The sequence below is a fragment of the Myodes glareolus genome, chromosome 3 (assembly GCF_982192425.1).
Source record: "Myodes glareolus chromosome 3, mMyoGla1.1, whole genome shotgun sequence".
NCBI classification, from domain to species: domain Eukaryota; kingdom Metazoa; phylum Chordata; class Mammalia; order Rodentia; family Cricetidae; genus Myodes; species Myodes glareolus.
Window position 1 is genome coordinate 16,083,076 of NC_142028.1, and position 18,723 is coordinate 16,101,798.

An 18,723-nucleotide genomic window follows, 5' to 3' on the forward strand; every position below is an offset into this window, starting at 1 on the left:
AAAACCACAGTGGTGGTCCTAATTACAAAGTACAATTTAAAGACAAAGAAAAGCAATACTTTAAAAGGTGGTGGAAATGATGCAAATATGCCTAACCTTTAAAAAATTGCTTTTGCTTTTTTGAGACTGTAGTATAATTGCATCGTTTCCCCCTCCCTTTCCTCTCTCTAAGCCCCTCACATGCTCCTCCTTGCTCTCTTTCAAATTCACGACCTCTTTTTTGCATTAACTGCTGCTACATGCATACATGTGTATGTGTGTATATGCATAGATATCCCTAAATACAGAAACCCAGGCTGCTCAGTGCATTTACATCCCTTGTCTGTTTCAGGGCTGACCACGAGTATTGGGATAAACCACTGGTGGGCTCTCCCTGGGGACGACTGTTTCTCCCTCTCTTGGTGTATTGTAGTTGCCTGTAGTTCTTTAGTAGGACAGAGGCCCCATGGGTTTTCTCCATCTACTTAAGTCTTCTGTCTTTGGTGTCCTTGTTTAACTCATGTTTGGGAAACCATGTTGGTGAGTCTTTACGGGTCAACCCTCAGATATTCCTAGGAGACCCAGGCTCATAGAAAACTCCCTGCTTTTCTGGGTCTTATACTCTTTACATCCCTTCTCTGACAATGTTTCCTGAGTCTTAGGTACAGAAGGGTTTTGTAAGACTCTCCTTTGGGACTGGGCTTCACAACTCTGTATTTTGATTAATTGTGGTTTGCTATAATAGCTGCATCTGTTAAAAAGAGAAAATTTCTTGGTGATGGGTGACGGTTGTACTTATCTGTGGTTATAAGGAAAATATCTAAACTTTTAACAAAAAGAAACTAACATGAGAATTTAATTGTGTGCAGTGGTTCATTTCTATAATCTGAGCGCTTGAGGGTCCTGAGGCAGGAGAATTTCTGAGAGTTTTCATTAGCCTGGCTTCATAGTAGAATGATAGCTCAAGAAACAATGAAAGAAATAGGCTAGAAAGAGGCTTTTCCGTTGAGAGTACTTTGTTTTTCCAGAGAACCTAAGTTTGGTTCTGGGCTCCCAGGTCAGGCTGCTCACAACTGCCTGTAACCCCAGCTTCAGGAGACCCAATGGTTCTGGTCTCCTCAAGTACCTACATTCATGTGTACATGCCCCCTATAAGCATGATTAAAAATAGTAAAAAAAAAAAAATATTTGTTTTAAAAAGAAAATAGACTTGAAACAAAAATAAGGTTTGTGGTGGTTTGAATGACAATGGCCCCCACTGGCTCATATATTAAAACCCTTGGTCATCAGTGGCTGGAACTGTTTGGGAAGGATAAGGTGGTTTGGCTTTGTTTAGAAAAGATCAGGAGGTATGACTTTGTTTGGGAAAGGTCAGGAGGTATGGCTTTGTTTAGAAAGGATCCGGCAGTATGGCTTTGTTTGGAAAAGGTCAGGAGGTATGGCTTTGTTTGGGAAGGGTCAGGAGGTATGGCTTTGTTTGGGAAGGGTCAGGAGGTGTGGCTTTGTTTGGGAAGGGTCAGGAGGTGTGGCTTTGTTTGGGAAGGATCAGGAGGTTTGGCTTTGTTTAGAAAGGATCAGGAGGTATGGCTTTGTTTGGGAAAGATCAGGAGGTATGGCTTTGTTTGGGAAGGATCAGGAGGTTTGGCTTTGTTTAGAAAGGATCAGGAGGTATGGTTTTGTTTGGGAAGGGTCAGGAGGTGTGGCTTTGTTTGGGAAGGGTCAGGAGGTGTGGCTTTGTTTGGGAAGGGTCAGGAGGTGTGGCTTTATTGGAGAAGGTATGTCACTGAGGGTGGAAGCCCATGCCATTCCCAGTTAGCTCTCTGGGTCTCCTGCTGATGGATCAGAAGTAAGCTCTCAGCTACTGCTCCAGGACCATCCCTTCTTGTCTGCTGCCAAGCTCCTCATCATGATAATTATGGGCTCTAACTCTCTGGAACCATGAGACCCAATCAACCCTTTCTTTTATAAATTACCATGGTCATGGTGTCTCTTCACAGCAATGGAAAAGTAACCAAGACAGCTTACGAATGTTTTTTTTAAAGCAACCTGTGGGCTGTGGAGATGGCTCAGTGGGTAAAGGGCTTGCTGTGTTGTCATGAGAACCTGAGTTCAGATCCCCGGCAACCATAGGCCACAAGCCCAGTACTGGGAGGTTGCTGTTGATATCTGGAGAGTAGAAAGTATCTATGCTCCTGAACAGCACACAGAACACCGCCCCCTCCATGAAATAACCACCCTGCCCGAGACAGAGCACCGCTGCTCCCGAGGAGCTCCTGCAGAGGATCACCAACAGAAGCTCCGCTTGTTGTCTTCACCGAAGAATTTCCCTTTGGGAATCTGTCCCGACACAAACATGCTAACTTCGCTTCTCAGTTACAAGGCCAGAAACTTAGCTTGTGAGTTAAAGTAACGTGAAGGACGTAGCCCCTCCACGTGACAATAATTCAGAGAAGCCTGAACAGCAGGCAAAGCCAGAGGTGACACGTGTCGCAACTCAGTGCTCTTGGTGTCCTTTTATAGCCCATGACGATGTCCCAAGTTCAGTTCCTGAACGCCGTTGGTGACCTGCTGGACCTCATTCCCTCTTTGTCTCCCACAAAAGACGGCAGCATGAATGTGTTCAAGAGATGGGACATGGGCCACTGTTCTGCTCTTATTAAGGTGAGACCCACAGTCCCTGTCTTCTTCCCACCAGCGGAGTTTTGATTAGCATGTACTAATTACACACCCCAACCAGGTTCACAAACCACATTTTCCGCACACACCTTTTCCATCTGTCTTTCACCCACATGTAGCGAACCTCTCCTTAGCCCTGGCTGGCTGTGGACAACGCACAGACCCTCTGTGGTATTTAAGACCTGGCAGGAACTCGGATGGAGGGAATTAGACATGGTGTCACCTATTTCTTCCACAATTCTGCCTCCTCTCTATGCATGCGCCATTCCTACCTTCCAGATCCTTCTGGTGTATGCTTTGGAAGGACAGTCTGTGGTGCATACATTAAATGTCAGTGTTGGACTCCTTTGGCCCTATTTTCCAGTAACAAAGAAAGCAATAACAGTGGAGATCACTCAGCAGGGGAAAGGCTCTTGCTGCCAAGCCTGGAGGCCTGAGTTCGATCCCTGAGACCCGCATGGTGGAAAGAGAGAACTAACTCCCACAAATAATCCTCCAACCTCCACATGTATACCTGGCACACGCACACCCACAGGAATACATACGCACACTCACACACATAAATAAGTGTGATTATTCTTAATAAGAGAGCACCATAAAGACAAGTTGACTCAATCCCTCAGGGTTACCCACGTGTATTGTGCACACGTCTACCATTTGCCTGTGCTACTAACTATGGCTTTGACTGCAGGTCCTTCCTGGATTTGAGAACATCTATTTTGCGCACTCAAGCTGGTACACGTATGCAGCCATGCTCAGGATCTATAAACACTGGGACTTCAACATCAAGGACAAGTACACCACCAGCAGCCGGCTCTCCTTCAGCAGTTACCCAGGTAAATAAACCCAGGCTGCGGTCTGAGGATCGTCTCAAATCAAACTTTGGAGACGTGACGTTAACTGGACGGCGAGACGAAATGTCCACAGTTGGAAACCGGTCGGATTTTTAGAGCGTTGTTTGAAGAGATTAAGTTGTCTTATTTAATAGAATGACCGAAGTGGGCTTATAGTGCTTTGGAAATGTAAGAGGATGCGTCTGAATTGATCTCAAATGCTGAGACCACCTAAGTGTCCATTTCCCAGGCTGACTGAGGATCTTGGTTTTCCTCTTTCATAGCTGTACCCGATACTCCACCTGCCGTGTGACCCCTCACACATAGCTAGTGAAGGACAGTGTGTGGACTTCTAGCCTCTGCATGGCAGTCAGGAGAGGCAATAGTTATGGTAGTGCTGGACACCACAGGCTCTGTCTTACTTTTTGCGGTTGTTGTAATAAAATGCCCTGATGAAAGCAACCTAAGGGAGAAGGGATTTCTGTTGGCTGACAGATAAGGGTGTGCTCCATCGTGGCATGGACATCCTGGAGGCAAGAGCTTGAGGCAGCTGGCCATGCTGCATCCTCTGTCAGGGAGCAGGAAGAGATGACCGCTCCTACTCGGCCTTTCTTCTGCTTACCCAGTCCGTGACCCAAGGCTGGGGAGGAGGCCACTCGCTTCTAGAGTGGGCCTTCCCACCCCCACTAACCTAGTAAAATAATCCTTTACAGGCTTAACCATTGCTAACCTAATCTAGGTAATCCTTTACAGGTATAACCAGAGCTAACCTAATCTAGGTAATCTCTCATAGGTTTAACCAGAGCTAACCTAATCTAGGTAATCCCTCACAGGTGTGCCCAGAGGCTAACCTCATCTAGGTGACCCCCACAGGTATGCTCAGAGGCTTGTTTCCTAGGTGACTGAACATTCTATCAAGTTGATGATCAGCATTAACCATGAAAGCTATAGAAAGTTTTGTTTGTTTGTTTGTTTGCTTGCTTGTTTGTTTGTGTTAGAGTTGGTTTGGTTTTTCAAGATAGGGCTTCTCTGTGTAAACCCAGATTTTCTAGAACTCTGTAGATCAGGCTGCCTGGAACTCCCAGAAAGCTGCCTGCCTCTGCCTTCTGAGTGCTGAGATTAAAGACGCGTGCCACCACCCAGCGAGCAATTGGAGTTTTCTAAACATTAGGAATAGCCCAAAGAGAGGGTGCCACATCTGCTTGGTGGGGAAAGAGCGGTTGGCACTTGAGATGAATTGTAGCTAGAAATAGAACAGTAGAGAGGAATAGGAGGTGTCTGAGAGAGGAGGGCTGGCAAACCCAATGCCTAGAGGACACAGCTGGTGACTGTCATTGAACAAAGGGCAGGAATAAGACAGCAGAGAGGGCAGAACTGCAGTGATGAGCGGCCATGTTGAGAGGGCAGCTCCACAGCGCCCACTGACAGATGGGGCAGAAATGTGCAGCCAGCATTTCCAGACAACCAGCTTCTCGAGAATAGAATGTAGGTTTAGGGCTGGACACAGTGCAGCATGCCTTTAGTCCGTCTGTTCAGGAGGCAGAGGCAGGCAAGAATTTGTGATTTTGAGGTCAATCTGGCCTACACAAAGAGTTCCAGGCCACCTAGGACTACATAGTGAATCCCTTTATCAAGAAGGAAGGAAGAAAGGAAGGAAGGAAGGAAGGAAGGAAGGAAGGAAGGAAGGAAGGAAGGAAGGAAGGAAGGAAGGAAGGGAAGGAAACACAGCTAACAAGATGGCTAGTTGATAAAGGAGTCTGCTGCCAAACCTAAGGACCCAGGTTTGATTTCCAGGACCCTTATGGTGGAAGGAGAGAACTAACTTCCGCAAATTATCCTATGACCTCCACATGTGCACCCACACATATGCTCCCACACATGATAAATAATTTAAAATGTAATTTTAGATGTTTTTAAAAGAATACCTAAGTCAATACAGATAATACAGAGACCCTTATAGACCAACTGAAGCCCAAAGACAAGAGACTTTGGAAGCAAGGTCTTGTTGTTTGACCAGTCTGGCCTCCACACCCCTGCCCTGGCTCCCTAGCCACTACCCCTCGGGCCACCACGTCCAGCACAGTAGGCCTTCTCGTCCTGCAGGTGCCTTCTCAGGAGCCCACAGGACAATGCAATACACGTTTCCGCTACCAGACAGCTGTGTTTTCAGTAGGGCTAGGATGCTGAATGGAAGACCGCTGGTTGATTAAGGGATCCATCTCGCTGAATTTATTTGTAGATATGGATCTAGCTTTGACGAAGCTGGTGCCATGGGGACTGCTTTTTTTTCTTCTCTAGGGAGAAGTGCCAGGGTGGCTGAGTAGAAGAGGAGCAGAGTGTTAGTGGGGGGTTGAAGGGATGAGACCTGAAAACTCTTCACAACCTGACTGAGGATATTAAGAATCCCTCAGTCAACAGTTCAGTGCAACACGTCACACATTAGAGATTCACTAATAGTAGATCTTAGTGTTCTTACCACACACACACACACACACACACACACACACACACACAACGGCTATGGGTGAGCTGAGGGAGGTGCAATTTGGCTATTATACATGCATACCCTATAGAGATGGCTTAGTGGTTAGAGCACTCATCTTGCTGGGGACCCAGGTTCAATTCCCAGTACCTACATCAAGTCATTGTCACTTCAGCTTCAGGGATATAGCACCCTCTGCAGCACCATTCGCAAGTGCAACATATAAACTCATGAAGGCACACACACACAGAAATAAAAATAGATATTTTTAGAAACATGTTAAGTCTTAAATATATACAGATATATGGAATACTTGTCAATTATGCCATAGTAAAACTTCAAGATGAAAATTAATTAGTACATAAGTAAATGACTTTATAGTCCAGTTATTTATATTCAAACTAAGCAAAAGCAAGGTAAGATTTAAAATAAAATTCCTGAGTCCGAACACACATATCAAGTCATGAAGCAAATACTCAGCACTTATTGAAAATGACGCTGGCTGGGGCGATCTAGGCCCCTCCTCCTGCACTGTGCTCCCGACCTGGGGCTTTGAAGTGGCTTTTCAGATGATTGCTGTGGAGTTAGGTATGGTAAAAGTCTATAATCTTGAAAGGCTAAGACACGAGGATTACTGTGAATTTAAGGCCAGCCTTAAGATGGGAAGGAAGGGGGGGGGGAGGGAAAGAAAAACATAGAAGGGAGGGAAGGAATGGGAGAGAGGAAGGAGACGGGGAAGGGAGGGGAGAGAAGGAGAAAAGATTCTTGTGAGAAACGATTGCCAGGCTGCAGTGTGTAGTTCTCCCCTGTAATCCCAGTTTGTGGGGAAATGAGGCAAGAGGATCAGAAGCTAAGAGGATATCTCTGTTCACAGGGAAACTCTCTCTCAACTACGAATAAGCATTTTCTTTAATTTTCTAAACTTGAATGCCTGTTAAACCATGCTCAACATTCCCGCCCTGCTGCTTAAATGTTAGTGAGTTTCAGTTTTTTCAACAATAACGAAAAAAGGGCTAAGATAACGACACTATGTAAAGGCACACACATTAGAGCGTGTATTTATTCATCATTGGCTTTCTATTAAATCATTTTTTTATTTTTATTTAAAAATTATTGTTTTATTTTTGGCAAATATTTATGATGACGAGGAGCTAGAGAGATGGTTCAGGAGTTAACACTTGTTGCTCTTGCAGAGGACCTGAGTCTAATGTGCTAGACATCGGCCAGGAATACGGTGCCTGGCATGATCTACCTGGTTGGTCACAGGGTGTCCGAGGGAGGCTTACAGGATTTTAAGGAAGGCATTTGAAAGCCGAGTAGGTATGTGTATGGCTGGGGCGGGTCTTCAGTTCTTGGGTGCCACACCTTGCCATACCTTCAGCTTTCTCAGGGCTTCGCACGGTCATAGCTACAGGCCGTCATAACAAATTAACAAAATGACTAAGAATTATTGGAATTACTTCTTCCAGTGTTAGGACTTAAAGAGATGAAATCTGGAGCTGGGTGTAGTGGTGTTCACCTATAATCTCAGCACTTGGGGGTGGGAGCAACAGGCAACAAGGCAACAAGGCAGCCTGGGCTACACGAGACCTTGTCACAAACAAAACAATAAAAAAGATCAACCAGACCAACGTAAATACTGGATTCATCGCAACTGCTCTTCTCCTTGACTTGAGCATATGTGTTCATTTAAATATTTGGGCAATGTTTTGTAGTTTTACATACAGCATTAATCAGTTTTCCATCACGAAAATAAAATACCTGGCCAAGCATAGTGACATACACCTTCAATTCCAGCACTCAAGAGGCCAAGATAGGCAGATGTCTGTGAGTTCCAGGCCAGCAAGGGGACTAGGGGACATAGATTCTCTCTCTCTCTCTCTCTCTCTCTCTCTCTCTCTCTCTCTCTCAAAAATATAAACCAAAGAAGTGTATAAAAACACCAGGTGGCGTACATGCCTTTAATCCCAGCAGCTGGAATGCAGGCAAGGGAAATCTCTGAGTTTGAGGTCAGCCTGGTCTACAGAGGAGTTCTAGGACAACCAAAGCTACACAGAGAAACCCTGTCTCAAAAAACCAAATACAAAAATAGACAGACAGACAGACAGATAGGTGGGGAACAAATGAAATGCCTGACAATCTTATGGAAGATGAGAAGTTTACTTAACATGCAGTTTGGCGCGTTTAACAGCACAATGTTGACAAACGCTTAGATATGCGCTACATCACATGACGGGTCAAAGCCAGAGCCTTGTCAAAGTCACTGCATCTCAAGCCAGGACCAGGGAGAGAGAGGACAGCCCTTAGTCCTCAAAGAGACCATGAGAAACATTGGCCCCTAGGCCTCAATGACAAGGCTCTCTTGGGATGCCTTACCTCCCAAAAGTGCTACTGTCCCCCAGTAACAACAGTAAGACCCCAATCTTAATAGATCCTTGAGGGACCCTAAGCCAAATTGAAACTTGGGCATATGTTTTAATTCAATTTATTCTTTAAAAAGTGTTGGTGCTACCATAATCAAAACGAATGTTTCTTTCCTTTATTCTATAGCTCATCACACGTTTGTGTGTGTGTATTAGTAAGTCACTGCTACATAACAAAAAGTCCGAAAAGTTAGCAGCTTACCACAGTGCTAGGCACTTAGCATCTCATGGACTTTGTGGAACAGCAGCTCAGATACAGTGAGGGAAGAATGTCTGGGCCTCAGCTAGAAGAGAAAAGACTGAGGGCCTGGAGGCCTGGAAATGCTGGTGGCTTAACTGAAGCTTGGGGATTGCCAAGGGCACTCACGGGGCTAGAAGGGTGGCTGGTGCTCCTGCCTCTCCACGCCAGGCTGTCCTCAGGATCGAGTGACTCTGGAGAACGAGCTAGTCTGCCTATTGTGACCCAGCTCAGAGGTCACACATGGCCCCTTCTCCAGCATTCTATTTATCAGAAATGAGGGACGACGGCCAGCTTAAAGGCAAAAAATTAATTAATTAACTAATTAATAAAACCTAACTTTTTGGAACAAAAAGTGTCAAAGTATTTGTGGACAAGTCAAGGCCACCACTGTGCCCTGCTTTCAGGTGGCTGCAGAGGGGATTCTGAGTTTGAGGCCAGCCTGGGGTACATAGTGAGACTCTGTCTCAAAAAAAAAAAAAAAAAAAAAGCAAGCAAAATACTATGTAGACAATAACTTTGTTTTGTTTTGTTTTTAATTTTATTTTTGAGGCAGGCTTTCATTATGTAGCCCTGACTGGCCTGACACTTGCCATGTAGACCAGGCTGGCCCTACAGTCACAGACCTATACCGACCTTCACCTCCAGAGTGCTAGGATTGAAACACCTGTCTCAGACGCTGCATCTCACTGTCACCTACCTCCCTGAGGTCTTTTTATGTCTGTTTATCGTATGTGTGGGTGTTCTCAGGCTACACGCGTGTGTGAAGAGCCACCAGAGGGACTCAGGGCTCTCTTTCTGTCACAAGGGTCTGGGACTAGAGCTCAGATCTTCGGAATTGGTGGCAAGAACGTTTTTAACTCGCCAAAAGGGCTCTGAGTTCCACGAATTTGCTTCTCTCCAGGCCAAGACTTCCCTGAATGGTGACTTCTAGTAGATTCCGTAGACGCCTTGGGATTTTTTCTATACACAAGAGAATATCTCTGAATGAAATTTGATTCCTTCATTGTGTACCTTTGGTGACTTTCTACCATGGTTAGTCTGGTAGATTTCATGAAAATTTAGCGACGAAAGTCTTCGCCTGCCTCCTGCTGTCAGGAAACAAAGATTCAGACTTCAGGCACAGATTTCCTATTAGCTATGGGCTCTCTAGCAAAGTTTTTCCCGTGAACAAATGCCCTTCTCTTCCTACAGTGCTGAATGATTTTGTCAATGGATGTTTGGGTTTTACTTTACCAAATCCTTTCTCAGCACCTACTGAGAGGAGCATTTGACATTTCTCTTTTATTAACATGGTGACTAATTTGTTTTTTGATTTTTAAGACATTAAGCCAGTTAACATTCCTAAATTAATTGTAGTCATGATTCATTGTTCAGTTTCTTTTTATTTGAATTACTCATACTTTGCTAAGGATTTTTTTATATCCAACAGATATACAAAAGATATTTTTGTAACACAGATATTGGTATGTTTTCCTTTTGTGATAATAGTGTTAGGATCAGGATAAGCACATCTGTATGTCCTAGAGGGTGAGCACACCTGTGTGTGTGTCCTAGAGGGTGAGCACACCCGTGTGTCCTAGAAGGTGAGCACACCTGTGTGTCCTAGAGGGTGAACACACCCGTGTGTCCTAGAGGGTGAGCACACCTGTGTGTCCTAGAGGGTGAACACATCTGTGTTTGACATAGGATTATTCTTTCCATTTAAGTCCTGTGACGGAGTCTCTATGAACTGATATTTTCTCCATTAATAGGATTTGAATAAGATTCAGCAGGGATGTCACCAAGGCATGGAATTTTTCTGAAATGTTCTTAGGAATTTAGTTTCTTTCTTTTCTTTCTTTCTAAAGACAAATGAATATTTTTTTAATATTTATTTATCTATTATGTATACAATATTGTGTCTGTGTGAATGTCTGCAGGCCAGAAGAGGGCACCAGACCTCATTACAGATGGTTGTGAGTCACCATGTGGTTGCCGGGAATTGAACTCAGGACCTTTGGAAGAGCAGGCAATGCTCTTAACCACTGAGCCATTTCTCCAGGCCCAAGGAATTTAGTTTCTTTCATCGTTACAAGCTCTAGTTGTCTAGTTCTTGATTGTATCTGTTAAGGATTTTTTTCTGTTCCTTCTAAGGTTTTTTGGATAGGAAGTTATTTATGTGTCCCTTGATATTTTGTTGTCTGGGGCACCTGGTCACGTTTCCGGTTCTTCTCCTTATCATGCTAGTTTGTATCAATCTTGTGCATCTGTTTTATTGATATTTTCCAAGAGTCAGGTTTTCGTTCCATTAATTTACTTTCTGTTCTCTGTGTGAGCTTCTTTTCTGTTGTTTCATTTTATCATTTTTATCCTTCTTTCTATTGACTTCACAAGCTAATTGACCTATCAAGAACAAATAAAACTATAAGCTGTTGACAAGATCTTTTCACAGCACTGATAAGTTTCCACTAATAACAGTTAACACAATATATATTTGGATTTAAGCCTGCCATTTTGATACATGGTTCTTGACTTCATCTGTCTTGTTTCTCTGTTCCTCATTCCCTGGCTGTTTTGAGCATCTGAACACAGTGGTCCAAAAGCTTCTGTATTTGGGCTTAGAGAGCTGGCTCAGTGGTTAAGAGCGCTGGCTGTCCCTGTGGAGGACCTGGGTTTGGTTCCTGGCACCCGTGTGCAGCTCACAACTGTCTGTGATTCCAGCCTCAGGAGATCTGACATCCTCTTCCGGCCTCCACAGCCACACATGGGCTCAGTGCATGATACATTCAGGCAAACACCCAAGCACATAAATAAGTAAATCTAGAAAATTCTGTGTGAATCCCTAAGTTGGTTTTCTGTCTGTCTTTCTCTGCCCTGCACTGCATTGTCACCGCTGGCTCGGGGACTGTAAGAGACATCTTCAATGCACAATGTACTTCAGGTCAATATTTGATTACATCCTTCAAAGCATGGGTAGGGCTAGGGACATAGTTCAGTTGACAAAATGCTTGGAAGGCTTAGGTTCAATCCCTTGTACCACACAGACTGGGTCTGGTGGCTTTCACTGATAATTTCAGCACTTGGGAAGTAGAGGAAGAAGGATCAGAAGTTTAAGATCATCCTCAGCTGCATAGTGAGTTGGAGGTTAGCCCTGGATGCAAGAGGTTCTCTCTCAAATAAATAAGTGATAGGGATCTGGGATAGTGAGAGTTCTTTGTTATTGTTTTCATATATGCATGCACATATACATATATAATTTTTATTCAAACATTTAGTGAAATTAGGATTATATATTAAGTAAGATTGAAGTAAATTGCCAATACTTTATATTTATGTTTATATTTTATATTATTTATTTTCTATTTGTCTATGTGGCTGGTGGCTTTTGTTTTCTTGTGTTTATTCTCATCCTTAAAGAATTTGTAAAATAATATTTCTCATAATCTTTCAAGATTTTCATCAATTACAGTTTCAAGTACTTTTTCAGCCATCTTTCCTCTCATTTGGAGACTTCAGTTCCGACTGCTCTACCTCCTAAGTGCTGGATTACAGGCAAGCTCCCACGCCTGGCTCTTACTGTTCTAAAGACAGTACTGAAACTAGGTTAAGTATCACTCATGGGATCTCAGATCACCTAAATTACCTCCTTCGTGACCCTGTCTCCATATACAGGGGTCAGAACTTCAAACCTTTTAATTTTAGGGATCACGGTTCAGTGTATAAGAGACGGGGAAGCTTCTTCTCCTTCTTGACCAGTGCTGTGACAGAGGTCATTTCTTCCCCATTTAACCATTTTCTAGAACCTCCTTAGCAATTCTGATGAGAAATAACATGGAGGTACATGTCCCTAATTCCAGCACCCAGGAGGCAGAGGCAGGCCAATCTCTGTGTGTTCAAGGCCAGTCTGGTCTATAGAGTAAGTTCTGGGACAGCTGTTGCAGGAGGCCACTTGTTGGTTCCCAGCCGCCCAGCTAGCTTAGACCCAAAATAATTACATAGAAACTGTATTAATTAAATCACTGCTTGGTCCATTAGCTCTACCTTCTTCTTGGCTAACTCTTACATATTAATTTAACCCATTTCTATTAATCTGTGTATCGCCATGTGGCTGTGGCTTACCCGCTAAAGTTCTGGCATCTGTCTCCGGCTGGGCTACATGCGTCTCTCTGACTCTGCCCTTCTTTCTCCCAGCATACACTCTAGCTTTCCCCACTTAGTTCTGTTCTTCCCTGCCATAGGCTCAAAGTAGTTCTTTATTCATTAACTAATAAAAGCAACACACAGACAGAAGGACCTCCCACACCAGACAACTAGGGTTACATAGTAAGACTTTAGCTAAAGAAAGAGAGAGAGAGAGAGAGAGAGAGAGAGAGAGAGAGAGAATAAACAGGAAATAGAGAGGAAAAACAGTCTGGATGGGGCCCGCCAAGCATTGTGATAATTAGATCACACTCAAGGTTCGAATCTGACTATAAGGCTTGTTTGTGGTCATCTGTTATTCAGTAAAAAGGAAAACAGAATCTTTTTTCATTAATTGCCTGGCTCTGTGACTGACATGTTGACAAACATTTGTCTCATACAGATTAGGTCATTTAATTTCTACCAAAACCCAAAAACCTGACCAAGGGTTTCTTATTTGATTCTTCAAAGATGGCAACAGAATGAGAGAAGTTCAATGCGTACACGGATAGATCGTAGTCACACAGCAGAATGGCTGAGGCTGGGTTAAAGCAGTCTATCTCCTGTAAATACCTCCTTCCTGAAATGGCTCAACTCACATTACACGGGAATGGCTACAAGGAAGGGAGCCATGAACTCAGCCTCAGGGTTTAAGGAGTGTTTGCTTAGGGACAAAAGCTGGAACCCATTCAAAGTGTCTTTCATTGAATCCAGTAATGATGATCCCCATGAGACTGAGGCTTCAAGCTTAATTATCTGTAATGGAGGCTTTCTGGAACATTCTGAGTGTGTGTCACCTGGCATGCACGGGCTCTTGCTTTGCATTGTGTCTGAGATCCTGTCTCCACCCAGAAACACACGCATACAAACCTTTCCAATGGAATCGCCCCTCAAAATGTTTGCTGAAAGTCCGCATACAGTGGCACCCAAGAAAATTCATCTTTCTTCCTGAAGTGCGGCAGTGATTGTGTGAGGTCAGAGGACATATGGTGTGAGGTCAGAGGACATATGGTGTGAGGTCAGAGGACATATGGTGTGAGGTCAGAGGACATATGGTGTGAGGTCAGAGGACATATGGGGGAGGGATCCGTTCTCTCTGTCTGCCTTTACATAGGTCACAGGTATGAGGCTTGGGCCACTAGGCTTGTGGAGTAAGAACTTATATCCTCTGAGCCTCTGGCTGGCCCAAAAAAGTTTTTATTTATTTTTTCTTATTCCCAGGCAGGGGTATTTAGAATAGCTCCTGGGTTGTGCTAACATGCGAGACCAAAGCCCATCCTTCGATGCCAGCTGCCTGCGTGGTCCCAAAGCACAAGCTTTCCAATAGACACACATGAAAATGAAAATGAAAGCCAAGGCTCCACGCCCCAGGAGAGTTTAGTCAGTCTTCGAGGTCCATGATGGGGTGGCTTTCCTAGGTTACGGGGGTGTCGTGTTTAATGAAAGTGTGCTGTGAACATTTTAACACTCACGTGGTTGCTTTCACTGCTTTCATGTTGCCTCTTTGATCTTGGAGACTCTGTCGTAAAAGTAAAATCTATAGACATGATTCACAAGCAGGCACAGGCCAAAGACCCTGCGCTCTATTTGGAAAAGCTGGAAGCTGGAGCAGGGAAGGAGGAAGAGCCAAAGCTGGGCAGTCGTTGCAAAGGATAACAGGCAGATTGTATAGCGCTTAGCCCCAGTTTTCCTAGACTCCCTCTGTGTGTGGTTTACCTCCTTTGGCACCACGCCAGGACAGGCTGTCTCCTGTGGGTCACACCTATCTTAGTCAGCCTCCACCGCCCGGCTCAAGGAGCATCCTCCCTTTATCCCTCTAAGAATAGCACTGTATCTTCCACTCTCCTCTGACAGAACTGGCCACCCAACGATTCCCCCAGCCGGCTCCACCCGGCTGAACAGCTCCCGTGAGTCACCCTTCCTGTTTCTAATGTAACTGTGTCGCTGTGCGTGTGAACAGTCATTGTTGACTTACACACCTGTTCCCATCCCCATTGTCAGGTGTGTGTGCCTAGAAAAGAACTGTTCAAAGTCCGCCTGAGATGATTCCCCATTGGCTGTTTACTGCAAGTCATTTATCTGCAGTGTGTGTGTGTGTGCATGTGTGTGCACATCAAAGGGTGGCTTCTGCCCTTCCAGAGTGAGGAGCCCCACGTGCAGATATGTAAACATTATTCAGTATCAATTTTTTTTCAATTAATTTTACAATTTGCCATTGAACACAAAGTAAATAAATAACAAAGCTGGAGAGATGGCCCAGTGGGTAGAGTGCTCGCCACACAAGCTTCAAGACTTAGGTTCGGTGCTTGAAGCTCATATTTAAAATGTTGGGCTTGGTGGTGGGCACTTGCAATCCCGGAGCTGGCAGACGCATGAGGTTCTTTGGTCAGCCGGTCTAGCTTGCTTGGCAAGCTCCAGGCCATGGAGGAACTCTTTCTCAAAAAATGTAAAGTGGGGCCCGCAAGATAGCTTAGCTGGTAAAGGTGCTAGCTGCCAAGTGTGACCTAAATTCAGTCCCTGGGACTCGTGTGGTAGAAGGAGGGAACCAGCACCACAGCTCATTCTGACCTCCACATGCATGCCACAGCGCACAATGTGCACACACACACACACACACACACACACACACACACACTTTTAAACAGACAAATGTACCTTAAGGTTTTTTTAAAAGCTGGTGTGGCCGTGCACACCTTCAGTCCTACAGTGGGGAAACAGATGCAAGTGGATCTCTGAGTTCCAGGCCAGTTTGGTCAATAGAGCAAGTTCAAAGCTATCCAGGGCTGCGTGGTAAGACCCATCTCAAAAAAAAAAAAAAAAAATCAAGGTGGGTGGTATATGGTATTTGAGGAATGGCACTCTGAGGTTGACCTCTGACCCACGTCATGTGCCTGTGGACACATAACACACACACACACACACACACACACACACACACACACACCTAGCCAAAAACAACCTAACAGCAAAAATAAAATTGAAGCAAGCCAGTTGGTGCCAACGTATTGAGTAACTGAACTGTTGTCACCGTATAAGTTAGCTATGGCTTTATATAAAACTTTGGAACTGGAAGCAGTCTGTGACCAATATAGCATTTCTAGGTTGGTGAAGTGGGGCTCTCTAATCTCCGAGGAGCTTGGCTGTGGGCTCCATAGCCAGCTCCTCAGACCTCTGATATTAAATGTTCTGGATCCGCTGAAGTGAGCTGGACAACCTTTACAGGGTGTCCCATCCCAGAGAACAAGCTCGGGCTTTTTCCAGGCGGTTCCAGGCGGCCAGACGAGGCAGAATTGAGAGTGGGGGTCTCCTGAGTTCTCTGCTTAGAACGAATTTTAAATTCAGCCCAGTCTTAGGAGAGAAATGGCTAACGTTGCCTGACAGAGATGGTGCAAAGTCACCAGGCAGACAGGAGAGCATGAAACACAGAAGACCTGGAGCCACAGCGGACTCTGTGGGGTCTGAACTTCACTGCAGTCTACAGGGGTTCGTTCCCAAATCCTCGGGGATGGCCAGAAACTTACCCTTCCTCTCAAACGTATAAAATAGAACTACAATATGTTCTATTTATGCATTATCAGTGTAAGAGATTAGCATTTACCAAAACAGAAAATTACTGTAAGAAAGTTATAAAATATTATTATTATTTCTTTTTTGAGACAGGGTCTCATCCTGTGGTCTAGGAACTCTCTTGAACCTTGCTGGCCTCAAACATGGCTGACACCAGCCTCAGCCTCCCAGGATTACAGGCATTTCCACACCCAGCTTGGATTGTCCAGTTAGTCATTTTAGACCACAGTGTTACAGAGGCCCCAGAAAGTGAAACCCAGAGAAAGGGGTGAACATGTCTGTTCGCTGTGCCCTCGGTTAGCAGTGGGCTGCTATGACAGCTCTGGGCTCTGGACGCGTGCAGGAAAAGTGTTGACTGAGTTCACTAGGGAAACCTTTTGGGGCTGTCTGAGTAAGGGGTCTTCACGGCATCGAGGGGTAGTGGTCACTATATTAAAATTTTATTTTTATCTTTAATTCTATGTCTGTGTGGGGGTGTGTGACCATGTGGGAGCAGATGCTCCAGGAGTCTGAAGAGAGGATCAGGTTCTCTGGGAGCTGGAGTCACAGGCATTTGTGAGCCACTTTGTTCGGGTGCAGGGAACCAAACCCTGATGCTCCCAAAGAGCAGCCAGTGAACGAACTCTCCAGTCCTTGGTTTATCTCTTATTTGGGTCTTGCCCTCTCAGTGCTCCTGCCTGGGCCTTCTGAGCTCTGGGATTAAGATAGGAATCACTTCTCATCTTTATAAATCTTACAGTAAGCATTAACTTTTTTTACATTTATTTATTTAGTGTGTGTGCACAAGGGCCATAGCATGTGTTTGCCAGTATGTGTGCGTGTGTGTGTGTGTGTGTGTGTGCGTGCATGCATGCACTCACATACCATAACGTGCATGTGGAGGTAAGAAGACAGCTTTCAGGAGTAGGGTTCTCTGCCTTCGCCATGTGGGTGCCAGGAATAGAACCCCAATTATCAAAGCTTGGTGACAAGTACCTTTGCCTTCTGAATCTCCTCACTGCCCCCTAAAGCACGCTCTATTTACTGAAAAAGCTCCCTTTTATTTCTTAATCTCGGCCAGAAAGTTGCCATGAGACGGAATCTGAGGATGAGATTTATAAAGCACTGGGAGTTTCCCCGTTTTCCTAAGTGCTATTTGCTTGCCTTCCAAAGCTGCTGGTGAGGGGTGGAAGCGAGAACAGAATCGACACAATGTTTCCCTTTAGAGCCCTGTGCTGGGACTTTGTACCCTCTTTAAGTCTTATTTGACGTCCTTAAGCTATACAATATAGAGTCGCCCTCTCCAAAGAGTTTTAGCAAACAGAGTTGTCGTTTTGGCTTTGCTGTTCCAGAACTCTGGGCAGGCTGTTTTTTTGTCTGCCTCTCTCCTCGGTGAAGACGGGTACCCTGCAATGGAGGGCATCCCTAAAGCACTCCCTCACATGAGAACGGCTGCCCTCTCGCGTCAGGAGAGGTTGCTACATGGAGGAGGAATTAGCAATGTGTCAGAGCACTGCTTCCGCTGCCAGGGATTTTCCTCCCACAGGCTTGCTCACTGTGGCCACACAAGGTTGCAGAGTTTGAGCGCTGCAAAGGGAATACGAAATAAACGAGTCGTCCCTGCAAACTAACCCACCCTCTATCCTACATCCAGCCTGTGTCTCCCCAGAAATTGTATTTGAGGGTGCCATTAAGCCTGTATAGACAGACTGGAGCAGATAACTCACTCGCTCTTGCTCCTTGTGTGAACTGACCTACCCTGTGAAGAAACTCGTTAAATTAGTTGGATATCCTCTTACCATTTAAGAGTCTTACTCTGAAACCCTGGCAATTAAACTTAGATTGTGAGAGCTCTCGGGCGAGCAGAGTTGAAATGGCGATGGGCAGGTTTGCTGTGAGCTGTGTGCGTAACTGAGATGCTTCTCTGCTCCCAGACCACTTTGCTCTCGTTTCCTGTGGCCCAAGTTGGCCTGTGTAGCTGAGGATGACCTTGAACGCCTGGGCCACTCTTCTCCACCTCTGAAGCAAGACTCTGGCTTGCTGTAACCCCCTTACTGGACCCCCAACCTACCAGGTCCACCCCAGGTGCCATCATTGCACAATGACACACGGCATTCCAGGGGTGTGGTTTAGGGTGTTCCATATATAGTCTTTTTGTACATAAGAAAGGCATTTATTTTAATGTTTTAGGAGAAAGAAAATGAAAATTAAACCCTGGTTTCTTTGGATATTAATGTATATGAAAGGCTAATATATCTTGGGTGCGAATAGGAAATTAGCGTACAGAAAAATATTAAGTAACATATATGTTAAAGAGTTTGAGTTAGCCACCTAGGCAGTGGTGGCACACACCTTTAATCCCAGCACTTGGGAGGCAGAGGCAGG

General features: G+C 44.9%; 1 protein-coding gene across 1 annotated transcript in view; it reads left to right on the forward strand.

The window, feature by feature from the left end:
- Window positions 1-18,723, forward strand: part of Plbd1 (phospholipase B domain containing 1) — a 54,053-nt gene that overhangs the window by 24,759 nt on the left and 10,571 nt on the right. The window contains exons 5-6 of the mRNA XM_048432446.3: window positions 2,500-2,640; window positions 3,347-3,491. Of these exons, the coding sequence (XP_048288403.3) occupies window positions 2,500-2,640; window positions 3,347-3,491 (286 nt within the window). The remainder of the gene's footprint in view (window positions 1-2,499; window positions 2,641-3,346; window positions 3,492-18,723) is intronic.